Source organism: Onychostoma macrolepis, chromosome 08, assembly GCF_012432095.1.
Source record: "Onychostoma macrolepis isolate SWU-2019 chromosome 08, ASM1243209v1, whole genome shotgun sequence".
Lineage (NCBI taxonomy): Eukaryota > Metazoa > Chordata > Actinopteri > Cypriniformes > Cyprinidae > Onychostoma > Onychostoma macrolepis.
Genome location: NC_081162.1, coordinates 403891 through 424052, shown reverse-complemented (window position 1 = coordinate 424052; position 20162 = coordinate 403891). Strand labels below are relative to the sequence as shown.

Sequence of the window (20162 nt, the reverse complement as noted above, 5' to 3'; positions counted from 1 at the left end):
TTCAGACAGACTGATGATGATCAGATCAGATCTCTGTGTGGAGCACTGGCTGTTGGCAAACAAAAATCTCACTGGATTATTAACGGCAAAATTAATGTTTGGAAATGTAAACTGATATCTCCTACTGACACACAACAGCAAAAGATAGAAATAACTGACTTAAAACCATTTTTTAGCTGCTGAAAATACTTGTGTTCTAATAATTTTGGCCACCACTGTATATATATATATATAAAAATAAGTTCATCCTTGTAAATGTTTTGTACATCGTTGCTATTTATTGTTGCACAGTGTACTGACAGCACATTACAGATAAAGCAATTCAAATACAGAGCATAAAAACCTATACAAAATCAATAATGATCAAAAGGATGTCTTCAGCTAGATTTAAACAAATATCAAGATTCAGTGACAGTGAATTATATAATAATAAATCATGGCACACATTTTGAATGGAATTCTATGTGGCTGTATTTTTATCTGTATGGGCCATCAGAGTGACTCGGTAAACGTCAGTCTCATCTCCTCTGACGGTCAGCAGAGCACACGCTTGCAGCACTGAGTTCGGCTGGAACACAAAACAAACACACTTCTGACTGACACTGAGTGAATAAGGTGAGGTGAAACTGGCAAAACTACACCAGGATTATTGTGACACAATGCATTTTCAGTTCTGTGAATAAGACAAATTTTATTACCAGATTACTCTTGAAACAACATCAGTCTTGTTCACAGTAATAAAAAAGTGAACAGTTCTTCAGAAAGTTCAAGTATGGCACAAATAACAGGGAAAGATAAAAAAAAAAAAACAGGACAAGATTATAAAATGATTGTACAACTGCCCAGTAGGTGGTGATATGCAAATATAAATCGCCATTAAACAAAAGAAGATGTATGAAAGAGGCAACATGCACTCTGTGGCTGACTCCTATAACATAAGGAGGCTGCTTGGGCCCATATCAGGCAAATCAGATACTATGAGATGTTGTGGGGAAAGAGCCTATACACAACCACAACTTGAGATATGAGAGGTATAAAATTGTTTCTTGCCTCTGCATGCAAAGGGGACCCAGCATGAAACATGTTTTCATTCTACAGTTCAAAGGCCTTGCTGTTTGGGGTGAACCAGAAGTGTACTGTCGTATGGGGCGAACAAACAGGTAACCTGAGCCAAAGGCTAAGCAGCTTCGACTACAGGTCAATGTGCCTGTGTGGATGCTGGCCCAGTATGCAACATGCAAGACTGCTGTTGACCTGCAGAACTTCTCATCCACAGCATTAACTGAGTCACCCAAAACCACACCTGTAATGGAGAAACCAATATCCTGATCCAGATTCTTATTAAGGAGGTCTTGGTAGAAAGGCAGTGGCTTGCGTGGGCAAGTATTACCACCAGTCAAGAAATGCTTGTTTAACTTAAGACTCTGTTTCTGGCTGGGCCACATTAGGGCAGTCCAAGTTAAGACTTGCAGTTAAGTAGCTCAATATAAGGCATCATCTCTTCCCAGCTGAGGGGGAGAGAATTAAATAAACTACCATCAAACTCATTCAGATCAAAAGAAACCACACTGGGCTTGACATAGCTCATCATGAGCGTATTTGACCAGCGAAACATGGTTAATAGAGAGAGATAGAGAGGGAAAATACCTTCTCTTCAATCTCTCAAGCTTTGAACTTGACATTGTTGTGTGGTGGGCTTCAGAAAATTGCCACACCTGGGGGAAGTCCCCATAGTGTCAACTACTGACGCAGCATTGACTGAACCTATGAAAGGGATTGACACTGCTGTGAATCTGAATCAACAGAATCTGCAGACTTTTCTGGACAATCAGGAGAGTACATTTTTCAGAACAAATTTAAAAACATGGTAAAAAAACAGGCAAGCATTTCCTTGCCGCAGAGTTCTATGGTTGCAGATTCGGTGTGGGCCTGTTTAAGAAAGCTTTGTGATATTCCATGGCCTAAATACTAATTTAAACTAAAATTTTAGTACTCACAGCGAGACCACTAGGTGGCATCCAGGAGATGGTGATGGGACATCTATGTCCTGCATCCACACTTCCTTGCATCGGTGCCACTTTGAAGCCCTGCTGCTCAACAGGTGAGATATTCTCCCAGGTAAACTCAACCGTCTGATAACAGAGAGTAGAAGACAGGACCAAACTCCTGATGTTTTCAAACGTCTCAGCATGAACCGCTTCAAATTGAACTGCAACATGGCTTCAGATGATACTGTGTTGAACTGTTTACTTACTTTTTTTGTGGTTGGTTTTGTGCTGAAGACACATCCGACGTGAAGTCTGCGTGTGGCTACGATTGCTCTGCCCTCTTGATATTCACTCCTGAGTGTCAGTAGCAAACGCTTACTATCTACATATGTGCCAGTTTGTGACAGAATGACAAAGAAAGGATAACAATCAGCTCAAAAAATAAACAGAATAAAAATACATGTATAAAACAATACATTGCTCTGTTTCAAATTCTAGCTCAACAAGTACTGTGAGTTTGGGCAGGACTACCTGAATGTCTAACCAATGGCAGAAGGCAAATGCCTAGTGGTGCAGAAATTAGTCTCAGCCTGACATATGAACAGCATGCACAGGTTTATAATCACTCTCGCAATCATTATTATTGTGGTATTGAGCATTTCAGATAAACTTGATTCAGACAGTACACAAAAACAAACTGTGGTTGTCAGATTTCTTCCCAAGTGAGCTAAAATAAGTTGCAATGTGAACCAGACTTTGTGCCATTATTCAGACGTCTGACAACATGACACCAAGCATAACACTTGGAAGTACACACGTCACCTTATAGTTTTATAAGTTAAACATATTAAATGTAGTTTGATGGGTTGCAGAAGAAAATTGAACCTTAGCATGACTATGCTTTAAAAAAAAAAGGAGTACCTTCATGTTTCATGAGTCCTGATGTGTATATATGAGATGGGATGAGTGATTCAGAACAGACGACTACTGGATCCCCACCACAGACAAACATATTGTGTCGACATGAAGAACCCCGGAGCTCCAGCGCACACACCGTTTGCTATCAGTACATTCACAAACAAACAAAAACTCATTTACGCTGAGAAAACATTGCCAGAACATCAGAACTGCTATGTATGAAGCACACTATGTAACTGAACAGACTTTAAAGCTATGTGTACACTAATCTAGATACATTTGAAAAAGGATTTTTCTCTACATTTTGGCCGTTCGTCCACACTGAGGCAATGTTTGGTCCTGTGAAAACCTTTTGAAGTGGATAAATTTGAAAATGCTGTTTTTCTGTTATGGTGTGGAATGTGAAAATGAAGGTATTTGAAAACGATAAAGCATGTTACACTGATAGATCTGTTTATGTGCCTGTTATGTGCTAATCACTTGTTGCTAGAGATATGTTACTTTGTATAATCTTCATATCACATTCCTGCAAAGATGACAGAAAATTTACTCGGAATTGCTGTCCTGCGACAAAACAGTGTTTTAGATCACTCATGAAATGATGATTGAGTGGACGACCACCCTAGTAAAAAAAATAAATATACTAAAATGTATTTGAAATACATTTATATCATGTCAGTTATACTAAAAACACATTTACATATTTGTGTACTTAATAAAAATACCCTGCAATTGTACTTTTAGTATATTAAACTGGAATACTTAAAAGTCTGCTAAATGGTAACAACTGATCTTGTACCTAATGCTCTTTAATTGTGCGGATCTAGTGCTGAAGTCTAACTAAAGATACACTGAAGTATATCTGATTGTGCTAAAGTGGAACTACTGCAAGTATACTTCAGTTACACTTTAAATATCTTGCATTTAAAGACCTTTATTATTCAAAGCTCATACAATCCTCATCAACTGTGACATTAAAACACATTTTAGGCTTAATGTTAAGAAATGTGCATTGTGCACAAGTAGTACTCCAAATAAAGTTAATTATAATTTTTATATCAGTAAGTCTCGAGCAATATGTCAGTAAATATGTTAATAGATTTTGACTATACTTAGTATGAAAATATATTAAATATAATGTTTTTTTCAAATATATATTACTTTTTACTAGGGCAGTAAGTGTTGAGATGTTTTGCTAATAAAATGATCGTGACAGAAGAATAGCTTGAGAATTTGATTACGTCTGCTCTCTCTGTATCATCTCAGTCAGCTTTTATTACGTTTTACGCATAAGCAGTAAGCGGGCTTTTTGAAATGAAAACAGTTTTCAAATGTATCCAGATTAATGTAGACATAGCCTAAGAATCATATTTCATAATTATACTGTTAAGAGGTGGGGAAATTAATACCCATCACTAGCCAAATGTGCATGTAATTTTGCCCAATGAGACATGTTGTTATTTAGTAACATATTTAGTAACATTTTTTCCAAAGTGTCTTACAAACGAGTGTAAAAGAAGCTAACAAAACAGCAGCAATATATAAGTATTGTGACAAGTCCCGATTAGTCTAATGCAGTACATGTAACAAGTGTTTTTTTTTTAAACTTTATAATAAATAAACAGTATAAAAAGTAGATAAAAAGATAGAATAGATAGAACAGGTGTTAAAGGGTCAAGTTTTTTTTTTTTTTTTTGAATAAATAAATAAATAAATAAATAAATAGAAAACAAGTAGATAAAATGGAAATAGAATAGAGAGTTCTAGTGTTAGAGGGTCAATATTATACAATATATATAGGCCTATACATATACATACACACACACACACACACAGTATACTCTGAATAAAAATGTATAATAAATAATATATGTACACTCTGAATAAAACAGGCCACAGGCAAAAAAAAAAACCGTGAATCTTGACTGCGAGCTGTATTCATGTGTAGATGAACGTGTCTAACTTTGTTCATGAGTTGCACAGTGAGAAGATCTCTGTAATGGAGACTCTCATGATCGGGATGGAAGGTCACAGTAATGTCAACAGCTCCCGCAGAAGTAATAGCTCCCCCTGACGGCGACACACGGAACACACTCATCCCACTGTAGTTCTGAGTACCTGAAAGGATGGATGCATGGATGATGATATTAACTGATGATTTCATACATTTAGGAAGAGTGGTCATGTATATGCCAGTAAATAAGCATGTTCTGTTCATGTAAGGGTTGTTAGGAGTTCATCATTTACGCATGAGCCTCATGTTGTTCCAGTCTGAACAGGCACCAGTACGAATGCTCTGCTATGGCTGAGGGAAAGGTTTGTTGACAAAAAAAATCTTACAAAGTTAGTTCCTCACGCAAAAGTATTATATGGCTTCAGAAGACATATAATAAAGCAGTGGTTCCCAACCACACAAGAAACCAGGAACATGGTTGGGAACCACTGTAATAAAGGGCATTGGTCTTTTTGTTCTTTTTTTTGGGAGTTTTACAGCCCTAAACATTTGCTTTAATTACATGGAGAAGAGCCGTGTCAACATTCTGCTAAACATTTCATTTTGTGTTGCACAAAGTTAAACGGACTGATTAAAAGATGACAGGATTTACATTTTTGGGTGAATGTTGCTCATGTTCAAAATCTGCAGTCACATGCTTGTATTCCACAGGAGAGAAGACTTCGGTGTGTGTGCCTGTAACTTACCCACATGTACAGCCAGGATCCGGTCGTCCCGTTCTTCTAAAAGCACACTGAACTGCACATCCAGTGAGGACATGTTCTGCAGCTAAATATACCCGAGAGAGAATCCATCAGTTTCTTCCCAAATTCAAGTATACAATCCATATCTTGCAAATCCATACACTACGGCTCCAAAGTTCAGTACATTTTTTAATGTTTTTGAAAGAACATTATGTACACCAAGGCTGCATTAATTTCTGCAGTGGTCGTCACTCCATTCTTCAGGTGTCACACGGTCTTTCAGAAAACATTATAATATGCTGATTTGATGCTCCTGTAATCTTTCATGTTATAATTACACCATTTCTGTGCTGCTTTATGAAGCATGTCTTGTTTGAAGAACAGCAGTTATTTGAAATTAAAACTTTTTGTAACATTATAAATATATCGTCACTGTCATTTTTGATCACTTTAATGCATTCATTTAGCAGATGCTTGTGTTTAGAGTGACATACAGTACACTACAGTCGTAGGGATATTTTACAGAACTAATCCCTTAATCACTCCTCAATATATAGAGGAATATAGGAATATAAACAAGGAACCCATTGCAATAAACAAGAAATAACTTGTAAAACTGCACAGAATCACAGTCAACAGAATTATACTATGGTGACAGTGACCTCTAGTGTTGAACTGCAGCATGAATTTGACACTATTTATCCTATCATGGCTCATTTACACTGTCAGAAAAAATTGACAAATTTTGTACCTTTAGCAGTACAACAGCGGACAGTTTCCATTAAAAGGGACAACTTTGTACCTCATCTACCCCTAAAAGCTGCATATTTATACCTTAGAGACATGTACCTGAGGGTACTACTATGAACCTTTTAGGAGTAAGGTACAAAGATGTCCTTTTGATAGTACAATGACAAGCTGTTGCAATCTTAAAGGTACCATTTTTGCAAATATTTTCAGAGAATGTATAAAAAGTGTCTGTCAAAAGTGAAGGCATCTGCAAATTCCTCAGTCAATGTTTTGAATGTGACATTAGTGCACAAAGACATGGCAATGTAGAGTCTATACCCTGAACACTTGTGAGGCGCTCTCATTTACAGGAACATAGTCGAAGTTAATGTGTCCTTCATTTGAGCAGGTGATGATGGGATTTACAGCTTCACCACTCAATGCGAGCTCCAGCGACATCTGACTGCAGCTCACCTCCAGTGTTTCATAGTACTGACAAAACAAAAAATGATTTTATAATATGAATATCAGCATCAGCTCAGTGACAGTTTTGGGGAAATACAGATCTTGGTGTGTTTTTCTAGTGTTCTACTGAATCTCATGAAAACTGTTCAGAAAATGGCTGAACCCAAATAAAGACAGTTTGTATTTCAGTAATGAGAATAATGGATGAACAGAGATGCTTTTGCATAATGATGACAAGAATTTGAAGGGGGAAAAAGATATTTAGGGGGCATTTTACACAACTTTGTTTTCAACTAAATTTACACAGCAGTGTTTTGGGGGCCTGAAAATGCAAATTTGTGAAAACAATGACATCATGCACTTGCGTATTTGGTCTATAGGTATGTGCGCAGAAGTGTAGCATTTCTTTACAAAGTGACATTGCAAACTACTTGCCTAATACTAATATTTCTAGTCATTTTCGCGGATCCATGTGAATGGGTTTTGTTTTAACAACACTGATGTCTATACGTGAAACTTCTCAAAAATGCAAAGGATAAACTTTTCAGTTTTTAGTACACTGTTGTTGAGCAAAGTCACAATTTGGGGTAAAATAGGCATTTAAGCAATTCTTCTTGTAGATTTTGTGAGATTCAGCCAATCATATATTTAAAGGAATAGTTTGTGTAAAATTAAAATGTACTCACTCTCAGGCTATCCAAGATGTAGATAAAACAAATTTGCTGAAATTTGTCATTAAATCACTTGTTCACTATGGATCCTCTGCACTGAATGGGTGCAGTCAGAATGAGAGTCTAAACAGCTTATCAAAACAACAGTAATTCCCAAGTGATTCCCCATGACTCTAGTCCATCAATTAAAGTATTCTGAAGCAAAAAGCTGTGTGCTTGTAAGAAGCAAATCCTGTTTTTACTCGTAAATGGTGCTTTATCTGCTGTATGCATATTTCTCTCCTTGTTCAGACAAGACGGTCATAACATTCATTACATAGACTGCAACGGTTTGTAGCCTGACTTACTAATCAAGGCAAATTAGGACGAAAGTGCAATTCCAAAAACGCACTGATGGGAGTGGAAGGTTTTGAGGTTGATCTATTGACAATCTCATTTCTAAGAATAATTGCATTGATGCATCAGTGCAGAAAGAAGGGACTGGTTGTGCTGTGGCTTGACTTGGCCAATGCATATGAGTGCATACCACATAAGCTGGTAGAGACTGAACTGGCGCCATATCCCCAGTAAGATCACGGACCTCGTCCTGGACTATTATAACAACTTCAGGTTGAGAGTCACTTCTTGGTCTGTAACATCAAGTTGGCATCGCCTGGAGAAGGGTATTATTACTGGATGCACAATTTCAGTAATACTTTTTGCACTGGCCATGAACATGGTTGCCAAAGCCGTTGAGGTGGAGTGCAGAGGCCCACTGTTAAAGTCTGGGGTGCGCCAACCTCCGATGAGAGCTTACACATGGATGACCTCACAGTCCCGACATCTTCTGTTCCGGGCAACAGATGGATCCTTCAAGGTCTGGAGAGGCTCATCAAGTGGGCAAGAATGAGCTTCAAGCCTGCCAAATCCAGATCACTTGAATCTTGAAACAGAAAAGTTCCGCTTTATGCTGGAGGGCAACCCAATTCCATCCATTGGTGAGAAGCCAGTGAAGAGTCTCGGGAAGCTCTTTGACCACAGCCTCTGAAATACAGTCGCTATCCAGTCATCCATCAGTGAGATTGAGACATGTCTCAACAAGGTTGATAAATCTGGTCTGCCCGGAAAGTTCAAGTGCTGGATTTACCAGCATGGCATCCTTCCACAGATTCTATGGCCTCTGCTGGTATATGAAGTGCCGATTACATCAGTCGAGCTAATGGAGAGGAAAGTTGGCAGCTAACTCGCAACTTGAGTACCACAGCTCTGTATGGGAAGAATAACACCCAGCAGCTCCCTCTCAGCAGCATCACAGAGGAGTTCATGGTCTAGGTTATGGCACTAGGTTAAAGAGATAGTGCACCCAAAAATGAAAATTTGATGTTTATCTGCTTACCCTCAGGGCATCCAAAATGTAGATGACTTTGTTTCTTCAGTAGAACAAACAAAGATTTTTAACTCAAACCGTTGCAGTCTAGTATAGCTGGTGGCATGAACAGGTTCTAAAGGCAGTAATGGAGAGTGTCTCCTTGGCCATTGCAAACAGTAAGCACCATCACTGAGCTAGGAAGGAAATACGGTTTGTGAAACACCGCAGCACAAAGCTCCAGCAGGCCTTCTTCATACAGCTCGTGGTAACCCTGTGGAGGTTGGATACAGTGGCTTTGCTGGCCGCTCCCTCTACAGAGCATTCACTGCGCTGGGGTTAAGTGGACACCAGAGGAGAGCAGCCATTAGACTTGCAACAAGGGCTGCAGAAAGAGCTTCAAGATGGCTGTGGATAAAAAGGGGTGATCCGTGGCCAAATGCTGCAGGGATGCAGGTCAGAGCTTGATCACCCCTAGGCCGGGTCATCTGGGTGAGGGTGTATCATGTTGAAAGACCCAAAACACCTGATGAACCCAGGAAACATCACTGATGTATCTTTCACTTAAACGTGCAGCTTTTCACTTTACAAGGCATTAATTTTGATGGACTGGAGTCATGTGAATTAATGTGATGCTTTTATCATGTGTTTGGACTCTCATTCTGATGGTACCCATTCACAGCAGAGGATCCATTGTTGAGCAAGTGATGTAATGCTAAATTTCTCCAAATGTTCTGATGAAGAAAAAACCCCATCTATTCAGCAACTTTTCATCTTTGGGAGAACTATTCCTTTTATATACAGCATGTTTAATCAATATATTTACATCTATTTCTCTGTAGTTATTAGCACACTGTCTAAAATTAAAGAATTAATCCAGCATCTACATTTAGTTAACTCTACTTTATAATCAGCTGGTATAGCAGAACCTTAAATTTAGATGCTGAGAATAATATGAAACACTTTTTGCTATAATCTGTGTATGGGGGGCAGTAACTGTCTAACATTGAAGCGGGGCAGCAGTGCTTACCTTCTTGGCCAGAGAGGGTGTAAATGCGATCAGGATCATGTGTGTCTCTTCAGGACCGATGGAACGCATGGCATTCAGCACAGAAAATGGCCCAGTCACATCCAGCAGTGATGATGTCAGCTAAAAGTCAGGTTAAGACTGATATTTCTCAAACACATTTTTTTTAAAAGTGAATACACTGAAAATGAAATTCTAACAGATTAACAGCAGAAATGTGATGCTTGTATTTTTGTATTTTAGCTGTACATTTGTTTGAATGATCATTTTTGAATTTTTGAATAAGAAAAAACGTGGGGCACATTAATGTTTTTGATTAATTACTATGAAGGCACAAATAAATAAATACTTAATGATGTGCATGGATAATTTATAATAAACAGCAAAATTTCCATAAAGGAATGGTCATATTATGGTGACTTTGATATGTTTTCATATTTTAGAGACTTGCTGCTTCCAGTAATATACATGAAATTACACATAGCAGATCAAGACAGGTGGAGCTAGGGGAGGTAGAGGATTTCTGCAAGACTTGCTTACTGCAAACATTGACCCAAATTATTTAATGTTGAGCAGCAAGCTCAGTGACTGCAGATGGCAGCCACAAGCTGGAGAGAAAGAAGATGAACAATACAAGCCACTATATGTGCATGCTTCTGTTAGTATATAAATATGCTGCTGCATCAATGGACATGTATAATATGATAAAATGGTGATAAGGTTATGTAGAGTATGACAATGTTACTGTACTTGGTAAAAGGATTGAGAAAGATACCTTTACAGTCTCTGATGAAATGTTCTGGATTATCAACTTTTTCAACACTTTCTGACCTACCAGGATAAAACAATTGCAAGTCAACTGGGAAGATAAAAGCAGAAACAGCAACAACAGTTAAGTAGATAGTCAAATGTTTATTACCAACTGCCACCTGATTAAAGTGGATGGTGTTGTGTCCACTGTCAGAGATGAGCAGTAATGCTGGTCTGATGGCTGGGCAGCGTAACTCCAGATAGAGCGTCTCATGTGGGCTGCACAACAAGTTTGAGTTCAGTGAGCTCTGCGCTGTGACATTACTGCAACATACTATAATAAGAATGTTTGCTTTTTCCCATTCATCTCAAATGCAGCAGCTCCGTAGGATGTACATTGTTCATTAGTCTCGGGAAACAACATTTTTTTAATCCAATCACCTGAGCCGTAAGTGCCATGTGACTGACTCTACAGTCACAAGGACATTATGTCATGACAAAACTAATTAGCTGATTGACAACACTGAACACAAACAGTCTCAAACCTTCAACCTGGCACCGTGAGTGACATCTGCACCAGCATCGCAATCTGTTACTGTTAAAGGTGCCTGCCTCGCAAGCCGTCACCATTATATGCACCGGTCTCACAACCAGACACTGTTAAAGGCCTGCTTCGTGACACAACAATGTACTGTTTTTGTACTGACTAGGCTATATTTGACAATAAATGTTACAATAGTTTGTGTACACATTTACATAGCTATAATTGCAAAATACTATAAAATAAATGTTTTAAATATAATATTTTTAACGTAATCTTTTAAAAATGAAATTATACATTAAATCTGAAAATAAAAGTGGCCAGTAGGTGGCAGCAAGTTACTTAACAAGTGAGTCACAGAATCACTCATTCAAACAATTCATTTAAACAGCTGATTCATTCAGGAATGAAGCAAGTGAATGTCTTAAAAATGGACCACTGAATTATTCACTCAAAGGACTTGTTCAAATTGCAAACAACTTCTGTGCCTTGGCTTTGTTTGGAACTATTTTTGTTAGTGGAAAAGAGAAAATACTGTTTTAAAATGTTTTACTCATTCAAAAATGAATTTCTTAAAAGTTACATAAAATCAATATCACATTTGCAATCATGCTGATATTCAAGAAAAATTTTAACTACAAATAACAATAACTTTTCACATTAAAATACATGACAAAATATACAGATCATTTACAAATTATGAGCAATATGTACATGAATACGAGTGGCAGGCACATAACGGTAAGCAGTGACAGATGCACATAATGCAGAGTGACAGATGCACATAATGTTGATGGGTCACAAGGCCGGTGCATAACAGTCATGGATCACCAGGCAGACACATATACAGTATAACGAAAAATGTTCACTCCCTCTCTGTTTTTCCATAAGCAATGATCATTTCCAGCTCACGCCACTGGTGTCTGAATGACACGTTGGAGGAAGCTCTAGAGCTTAGATTGGTTTCAGCAAGCTCGGTTGAGAGACCAGAGTTCAGGAGTTGGTCCCACTCAGGGGCCAAATCCACAGCCTCCAAATCTTCAGCCAGGGGTCTCAAATCATGCCCCTGACCTGTGACAGAGGTCCCTCCTGTCTCTGATCCCCAGTCTTGCTGAGGGGGGCTCAAGAGGCAACACCCTCCTTCTGCTTTTTGAGGTGCAAGGAGCTTGTAGTTGGCTTGGGCTGCTGCCAGGACTTGGGTTTGGCGAGGGATGAACCTCTGGAACACTGCTGCTTATTTTTTTGGCCTGCTGAAACCTCTCTTTGACAAAATTGACTGCATTGCCAAAGAGGCCAGGAAGAAGGACTTGTCCCTTTCCCTAATGCCCGAGAGATTTAACTAGAGATGCCTCTCCATGGCCACCAATGCTGCCATAGAGCAGCCAATGGCACAGGCCGTCTCCTTGGTGGCCCAAATAAACAAATCTGTGGCCTGACGCCCCTTGACTTTGTGGAAAGAGAGAGTAGACATAAACCAAAAAAAAAAAAATCTCACCTGTGTGACACTGCCAGGGAGCATAACCCTATTTTAACACTCAGCTGATAAATTGGTGAGAGTGACAGCCTTATCTGTCAAGCTCAACCTTACAGACATACACAGAGGAGCATAGTTCTACTTTATTAACTACATATACAACTTCATCTGTTTATTTCTACTTCTAAGGAAAACTGACCAGGGAGAAAAACCCTACTTCAACACCCAGTCAATGAATTGGGAATGGCGACAGCTCTATCTGTGAAGTTCAAGCTTATAGATATTCACAAGGCAGTATAGCCCTGTTTTAATACCTAATTTAATAGAAGTTCAGCTCTACTTGTAAAAATTATACTGGCCAGAAAGCACAGCCCTGCTCCAAACCCCATTCAAAGAACTAGGAAGGGTGACATCTTACATCTGTTAAGGTTCAGCCTTACAGATAAACACAGAAGAGCATCGTCCTGGTTTAATACCCAAAATATTAAACCAATATTAATACCAATCTAATTCTACGTTTACAAGATACCTTTCAAGGAGCATAACCCTGCTTCAATACCCAGTTGCTAAACTGGAAACTCTGGGGCGCAGCTCTGCAACCGCCTCAGGGGACAATCCTTCACCCTGGTCCAGGTTCTTTAAGAAGGTTGACTTGGTAAGCCTGCAGCACTGCTTGGCGTACAAGGCTCCACCAGCCAGATCTGCCTCCGCATATGATTTGCCTACCAGCCTTGATGTTGTCTAGCAAACCTTTAAGGGCAAAACAGGAGCCTTCAATGAGGGGGACGACCCCCGGTAGAGATAGTTGGCTATCATCCCATATCCCTGCTCACTCAACCCCTCCACGTTTGCATAACTCGAACTAGAGGAAGCTGTGCGGGCTCAATAGGGATTCTTCTATGAATCTGACACCTCAGTGTGCAGATACAGGAGAAAAGGAAGGCTCATCAGAGTAAGGCACTTATGACCAGTTATGAACAGGAATAGTACATGTCGATGATCACAAATGTTTTCCTGTTTTGGACCCAACCAGTTTAAACCAATTTTGGCGGGCACTGGTGTCAGAAGTATTCACATTCATTACTCAGGTAGAAGTATAGATACTAGGGTTTAAAAAGACTTCTGTAGAAGTTGAAGTATCAACTCAAGCTTTTTACTCAAGTAAAAGTGTAAAAGTACTGGTTTCAAAACTACTTAAAGTATAAAAGTAAAAGTAATGTAAGGAAAAAAATGCCATTAAGGATAAAAGCTTAGGCCGTGCCACAGGGGCCTATTGTGCACTACCCCACCTCCTCAAAAAAACATTTTTCTAAAGGCCATAATGACTATAATGTTATATTAAAATGTTAATGTTGAAAAATTTGGGATGCACTAGGCTACCTGTTTCAGCCGCATATATGCCCATTAAAAATGAACGCATTTTAGTACAATGCAAATACATTAAAGAACCATATATGTGTACTACTGAGCATTAACATGTTTCATGGAGCGGAAGATATGATGACTAGTTGCCTATAAGTATTGTAATGGTGCAAAAAGTCAAACTTCAGAGGCATGTCATCAATAACCTTTATTGGAATGTAAATGTACACCCAAGCTTAGCTGCAGGAATCTGTGAGGGCAACGGACAAGAAAATTGCTGTACCCAGGGCAGGCTTAGTAACAATTACCCTTGTATGGTTGTCTATATACAATAAACATTAGTGCTGTCAAAATTAATGATTAATCCAAGTGATTAATCAAAAAAAAAAAACTCAATCCTGATACCTTCCTGGTTTGTATTATGCTCAATTCTATAGCTAATGGCAACAATGTCACATTTAACTAGAAGATGTAACAAACACTTTGGACTCAATCCTGTATGTACAACAACAGGGTAATCTACATCAGTTACATTTCGCTCGAGTTCTCTTCTTGAGTCTCTGCCACGGACATCTTCGTACTTGCTGTGTCCAGTGTTGGGGGTAACGAGTTACAAAGTTAGTATAGCCTACTTATCACAACATTGTCAATCGCAAACGCTAATTTATTCAAACGTCTCTCTACCGAACTACTTACTGTAGCTTAATTTGCGGAGGACGAAGAGAAAGCACCCGTTTGATAAATGAGCCAGTAGTGGAGAAATAATAACTTTTAAGAAATAATCTTTTTTGAGTAAAGACCCCAACACTAGCTATGTCCTTGCTGGAGTGTGACGTGATTTGTGTCATGTGCAGGTGCGATGGATCGCGTACAAACCAATAGGGTGTCGGAATGGTATATGTTTATACTTCTCATCCAACCACAATCAAATTCACTCTACCCGGATGGCGCGATTTATCTGGATATTTTTTTTTTGTTTGTTTTTTTTTTGAATGATGACAAGCCGAAATGAAATAGGAGTAACGAGGCTATTTTTAAAATTTAAGGAGTAGAAAGTACAGATAATTGCGTGAAAATGTAAGGAGTAGAAGTAAAAAGTCGGCTGAAAAATAATTACTCCAGTAAAGTATAGATACCCAAAATTTCTACTAAAGTAAGGTAACGAAGTATTTGTACTTCGTTACTTGACACCTCTGTTGGCGGGGTAGCCCGAATCATAAGCTCCACATACTCATCATATGTGGGGTTAAAGTAATTGATACATTAAAGATGTATCTCACTAAGTTTTCTGTTTATGAAAGGTCACTTTTATGCATTCATAGGTTTTGGTTAAAAATGTAATGATACACCTTTTACAGCACTACAGCATAAAAAATACTTTGTGAACCTTAAACTTATTTTTGAACATCTGAAGAGGTTTAGAAGAAAAAAACATGTTTTATGTGTCAGACAGTCCCTCTCAAAATCTTATTCTCACGTCACCTGTATCTGGGCTCCTCTGGTGTTTCCAGCACTATGTCTGATGAAGAGTTGAAGCAGGATATGACATAGCGAACGTGACGCTCAGTAAAAGAGCGCAAAAGTGAAGCCTTTACAGCCAAATATTCAAAAGAGCTGTAAAGAAACAATATAAATATAATCATATTTTCAACTGTCCCCTGACCCTTATGGCAATGTCATAAAACACAGACTGCTTGACCTGCGTACCCTGCCTGAATATCTGCTGGGCTTGGGGAATGGAAGGGGCTGCCATTTGCAGGCATCACTTTGCTACCATGATCTTTTACCAAAAGCAACAGGGTCTCCATTTTGCTCTGTAAAAGAATAAAGATAGCAGGGAAGTTACTGTACAACACTAATGCTGTATGTTGTGTAAGAAGTGGCATGATTGTACTGGACATTGTGATGCTCCTTACTTTGGCATCAGGTTCTGTATGTTGGCAGTTGCTGGTGTCAGTATGAAACTCCTCTCTCCAGCGAAGAGCTTCTGCATTGATGACGTGATCAGACAGTGTTGGGCTGAATGTAACCTGGACCAGACACTTCTGTGAAGGCACACAAATGGATGCTGAAATAAACTGAGTCGAGCCGAGTCTATTTTCATTAAAAAAAATTTAAGGGCAAACATATAAGGGAGATCCATTCCATTCATGCTGCCAAAAATCCATAAGCATCCATACATTTGTTTATTTTCTCTATGCTGGTTTCAAACATCTAGTTCATAAACTATTTGGGGTAAATTAAATCAAAATCAATCAAATTAATATGATAAAATCATAAAAACTGCACTGACATAAATTAAAAGGAAAAACACTGTTCACTATGTATATAATGTAGCATTAGAAAGGTTTCTTTGTGTGTGTGTGTGTGTTTGTGTGTGAGTCATGTTTTAGAAAATGTACACATATTTTTAATTTATACACTTCACTAATTACTGTACATTTTGTTTAAAATTGAAATATGTTCTATTTGAATATAGTTTAAAATGTGATTTATGTGATGTCAAAGATGGATTTTCAACAGCCATTACTCGTCATGATTCTTCAGAAATCCTCTCAGTTTACATGAGTAATCTAAGAGGGCGCAATGAGACATTGTGTTATGATGTCGATACTATGGGAAGGCTGAAACTTTAAATCGTAATAATATCGCAATATCATTGCTTATTGTATTTTCAAATTAATGCATCCATAAACATTAGAGACATTAAATCTTAATTATTATAACTTTTGATAAATATTGAAATAATATTTAAGTATTTTTGTGTCCAAATATTATGGTATGTGTCTACATTAATATGACTATCAAAAATAAACCTTCTATGAGAAATATTCACTGTAGCAAAATGTGACAAGCTCTGATCTCGCCTAACAGGATAATAAAGCAGACTGTACACTACAGCAGTCTTTAGCAATACCTGTCCAGGTAGAACTCTTCCTGAAGTAGGTGTGATGGTGATGTCAGAGTTTTCTGGAACAGAGAAGGTGAAGAGCCGGGCTGCAGCCTCAGGCCCTGCGCTGATATTCTCCACATACAATACTGCAGTGGTTCGGTCTCCCACCGCTGTCCCTCCAAACTCAACCAAACAATCAGAGAGTTTCAAGGAAGGCTGGATGGCAGTTGCATGACAAGACAACAGGAAGTCTCTGAGTCAATAATAGAACGCATCAGTTAGAAGAATGTAAAATATCATCAATAAATTTAAGCAAAATCAAGTAATCAGATATAATCATGCAGAACATGGTCATAAACATAACCACTGAGAATACAAGAGAAATTCTGCTGAATAGTATAACCAAACTCTACAGGACCAGGCCTAGCAATAACTGATAATGCCAAGAAAAACAGATGTGACCAGGCAGATCAAACACCTTCTGACGAAATAAATAAAACATCTTGACACTGCATCATGGTGTTTACACTACGATAACGCATGCAGGTGTGACCGGCATCCAAAGCACGTGTAGAAACACACCAATGATCAATGGCAGATGGTAGTAATATGACGTCACATGGAGCGCCTGTGCGTAAAAAGGGGCACCTTACATCACACGTAATAAACTTTATTGTCTGAAGGAGATGCACCTAAAGGTGGTTGCACACAGGACAAGAAGTGCAGTGCTCTGTCACGTCGCGGCTAGGACATCAGTCCAAAACAGTTAATCTAACCAAAAAACGTGCAAAAGTTCACTTCAAGAATAAACAATGTGGTGTTGATTAGTTTGAAATTTGGTATTCATAAAAAAATAAAAAAACAACAACAAAACAAACAAACAAAAACAAAACGAGCTAACAGAAAGTGTGGAAACTATGTGAGTGGTGCCCTATTTAGAAAGAGGCAACTGAAAGCCACCCTTCCGCAGGGGAGTGTATAACCTTACTTTAAAGCCTAGGGAAGAGTAATAATAGGGGGGAGTGATGAAAAAGACAGAATTGGACACTCTCGCTATCTGCCCATCATAGCTCTTACTAAAGAGGGATGCCCTGTCAGCCATACTACTCCATGGACCAATAGGGAAAAAGACAGACTAAATGTCAATAGTATCAGTCCAGCATAGCGCTGGAGGGGCAGGTGAAGGGAGCAGGATGTCCACAGACATACAAACCGCCCTCCATCACTATTAACTGCCTATCCCCAATTTTCACTTCAACATCTGGCCATCAGGAGAAAACTGAAAGTATTTTGCCACTGAGTATAGAAACATGCAAGTGTGCATCATACTCCAGTTTACACCCCCTAAGAGGAGCATATTAAAACAGATTCTAATTCTCAACATGTTCAAGCACTGCTCTCAGTACACACTACATTTTATTAACCCACGAATTCCCCATGAATCTTCAAGAAATATGCAAAAAAAATTGTATATATATATATATATATATATTATCATTTTTACATTCATAAAAACAATTGGTAACACTTTAGAATTTGGAACACTTATTCACTGTTAACTACGACTTTTCCCTCAATAAATTCCTAATTTGCTGCTTATTAATAGTTAGTAAGGTAGTTGTTAAGTTTAGGTATTGGGTAGGATTAGGGATGTAGAATAAGGTCATGTAGAATAAGTAGAGATGTTCCGATACCCTTTTTTCCTTCCCGATACCGATTCCGATACCAAGGCTCAGGGTAACGGCTGATACCGAGTACTGATCCGATACCTGGGTGTGTATCTGGTTATACAGCTGTATGTACTACTTACTAGCCCTGTATGAATTGATACAATTATTTTATGGTGTGCTTCACCATAGATAGATAGATAGATGGTCTGGCGAGTAAACAAAAAGTATAATATATGTTTGGAAAATGGCACATCTTTTTAAATATCTAAAAGTACACTCTTAACATCAGTCAGTCAAGTATTATAAATATATTATGATAATCAAGTATTATTTAATGATAGAACTTTAGCAATTAGAATTAAAACTTGGTAACCATGTATGAATGCAGGGCCTAAAATTAACACTCGTCAAGCGCCAAATGAGAGTAAAAATCGACGCTGGCGAGTAAATGTAACCGTGTCAGTCGCCAGTTGGCGGGTAAAACTTTTCAGAAATATAACAATGCAATAGTGAGAACAACCGCCAGGTTTAAAAGGGATTCGCTGTTTCTGACGTAAGCGAATAAAATAATCTTTTACCAAGATGAGCTCATCGTGATTGGTTAGCTGTTCTGTCATAAACGACAAGAGCGAATCAAATAATAGATACAAACGGGCTGATAAGGTCAAAGCAGTGTGATGACCAGCTTGACCCTAGACATGGTTCTAATAACTTTTACATGAGAAGATATTGCTGCTTCATTTCGGAAGATTAACTTTTCCCTTCTTTATTCTTCATAACTCAAGAATGTAGTGACTGTAAAGAGTTTGGAGAAAATCGGATATGTGTCAGATCTGCGTCATGTACATCAGGTTTTAAAGAAATCAAGGAACAAAAGAAAAATAAATCACTCAACTGCTCTAGTCGCTGATTAATAAAGATTAATCTGTATAGCTTATGCATATGCAATTTATAGTTTATGTGAATATTGTTTTAAAATCACTTAGTATTTCAGAGTCTATTAAATGTAAAAAATAATGGCTTTCAATTATACTGTAATGTTGAATGGCTATAATTAATAGGTAAAATTGAGGGAAAATGCATTTAATAGAGACACCTGCAGTAGCAGTATCGGTATCAATACTTCATTAATAATAGGCTACTTAGTAAAAAGATGCTTAAAATATACTATCTTTATGTTGTTTCTACATTAATTTGGAGGTTCATTGTGAAATTATGACAATATAAATATGCGATTAATCATGATTAATTACAAAAAATTTGATTTTAAAAAAAATCGATTGACATAAAGCACTAATGTTAACCTTTTATAGATTTTAGATTTCAATTTAATTTAAAATTTCAATTTAATTTTAATTTTGAATAGCCCTGTTCTAATCCGTTAACATGGGTGTGGAAAAAATACACACCACATTTGCACTGCAAACTGAGTATGCGTGAAACAGGCGAAACACGATGGCCTGCTCCATTTGCCGAACAAGAATGTCAACGTTTTTGAGGGACAAAAAAAAAAAAAAGAAAAAGATAAATCAATAAATCTGTTTGTCTTTTTCTTGTAAGTAAAGGACAAACTAAAAACATTGTAAATATGTTTAGTCATTGTTGTAGTAATGACTGCCTGTTTTTGCAAAA

At 38.0% G+C, this 20162-nt stretch overlaps 1 protein-coding gene across 1 annotated transcript in view; it reads right to left on the bottom strand.

Moving 5' to 3' along the window:
* Positions 1-258: 258 nt before the first annotated feature.
* Positions 259-20162, bottom strand: part of cfap74 (cilia and flagella associated protein 74) — a 128225-nt gene continuing 108321 nt past the window's right edge. The window contains exons 26-39 of the mRNA XM_058784035.1: positions 16885-17113; positions 15884-16012; positions 15675-15781; positions 15450-15581; positions 10760-10869; positions 10616-10671; positions 9844-9963; positions 6672-6824; positions 5607-5688; positions 4870-5024; positions 2910-3048; positions 2255-2370; positions 1998-2132; positions 259-568 (exon numbers count right to left, since the gene is read on the bottom strand). Of these exons, the coding sequence (XP_058640018.1) occupies positions 461-568; positions 1998-2132; positions 2255-2370; positions 2910-3048; positions 4870-5024; positions 5607-5688; positions 6672-6824; positions 9844-9963; positions 10616-10671; positions 10760-10869; positions 15450-15581; positions 15675-15781; positions 15884-16012; positions 16885-17113 (1771 nt within the window). The 3' untranslated portion in view covers positions 259-460. The remainder of the gene's footprint in view (positions 569-1997; positions 2133-2254; positions 2371-2909; positions 3049-4869; positions 5025-5606; positions 5689-6671; positions 6825-9843; positions 9964-10615; positions 10672-10759; positions 10870-15449; positions 15582-15674; positions 15782-15883; positions 16013-16884; positions 17114-20162) is intronic.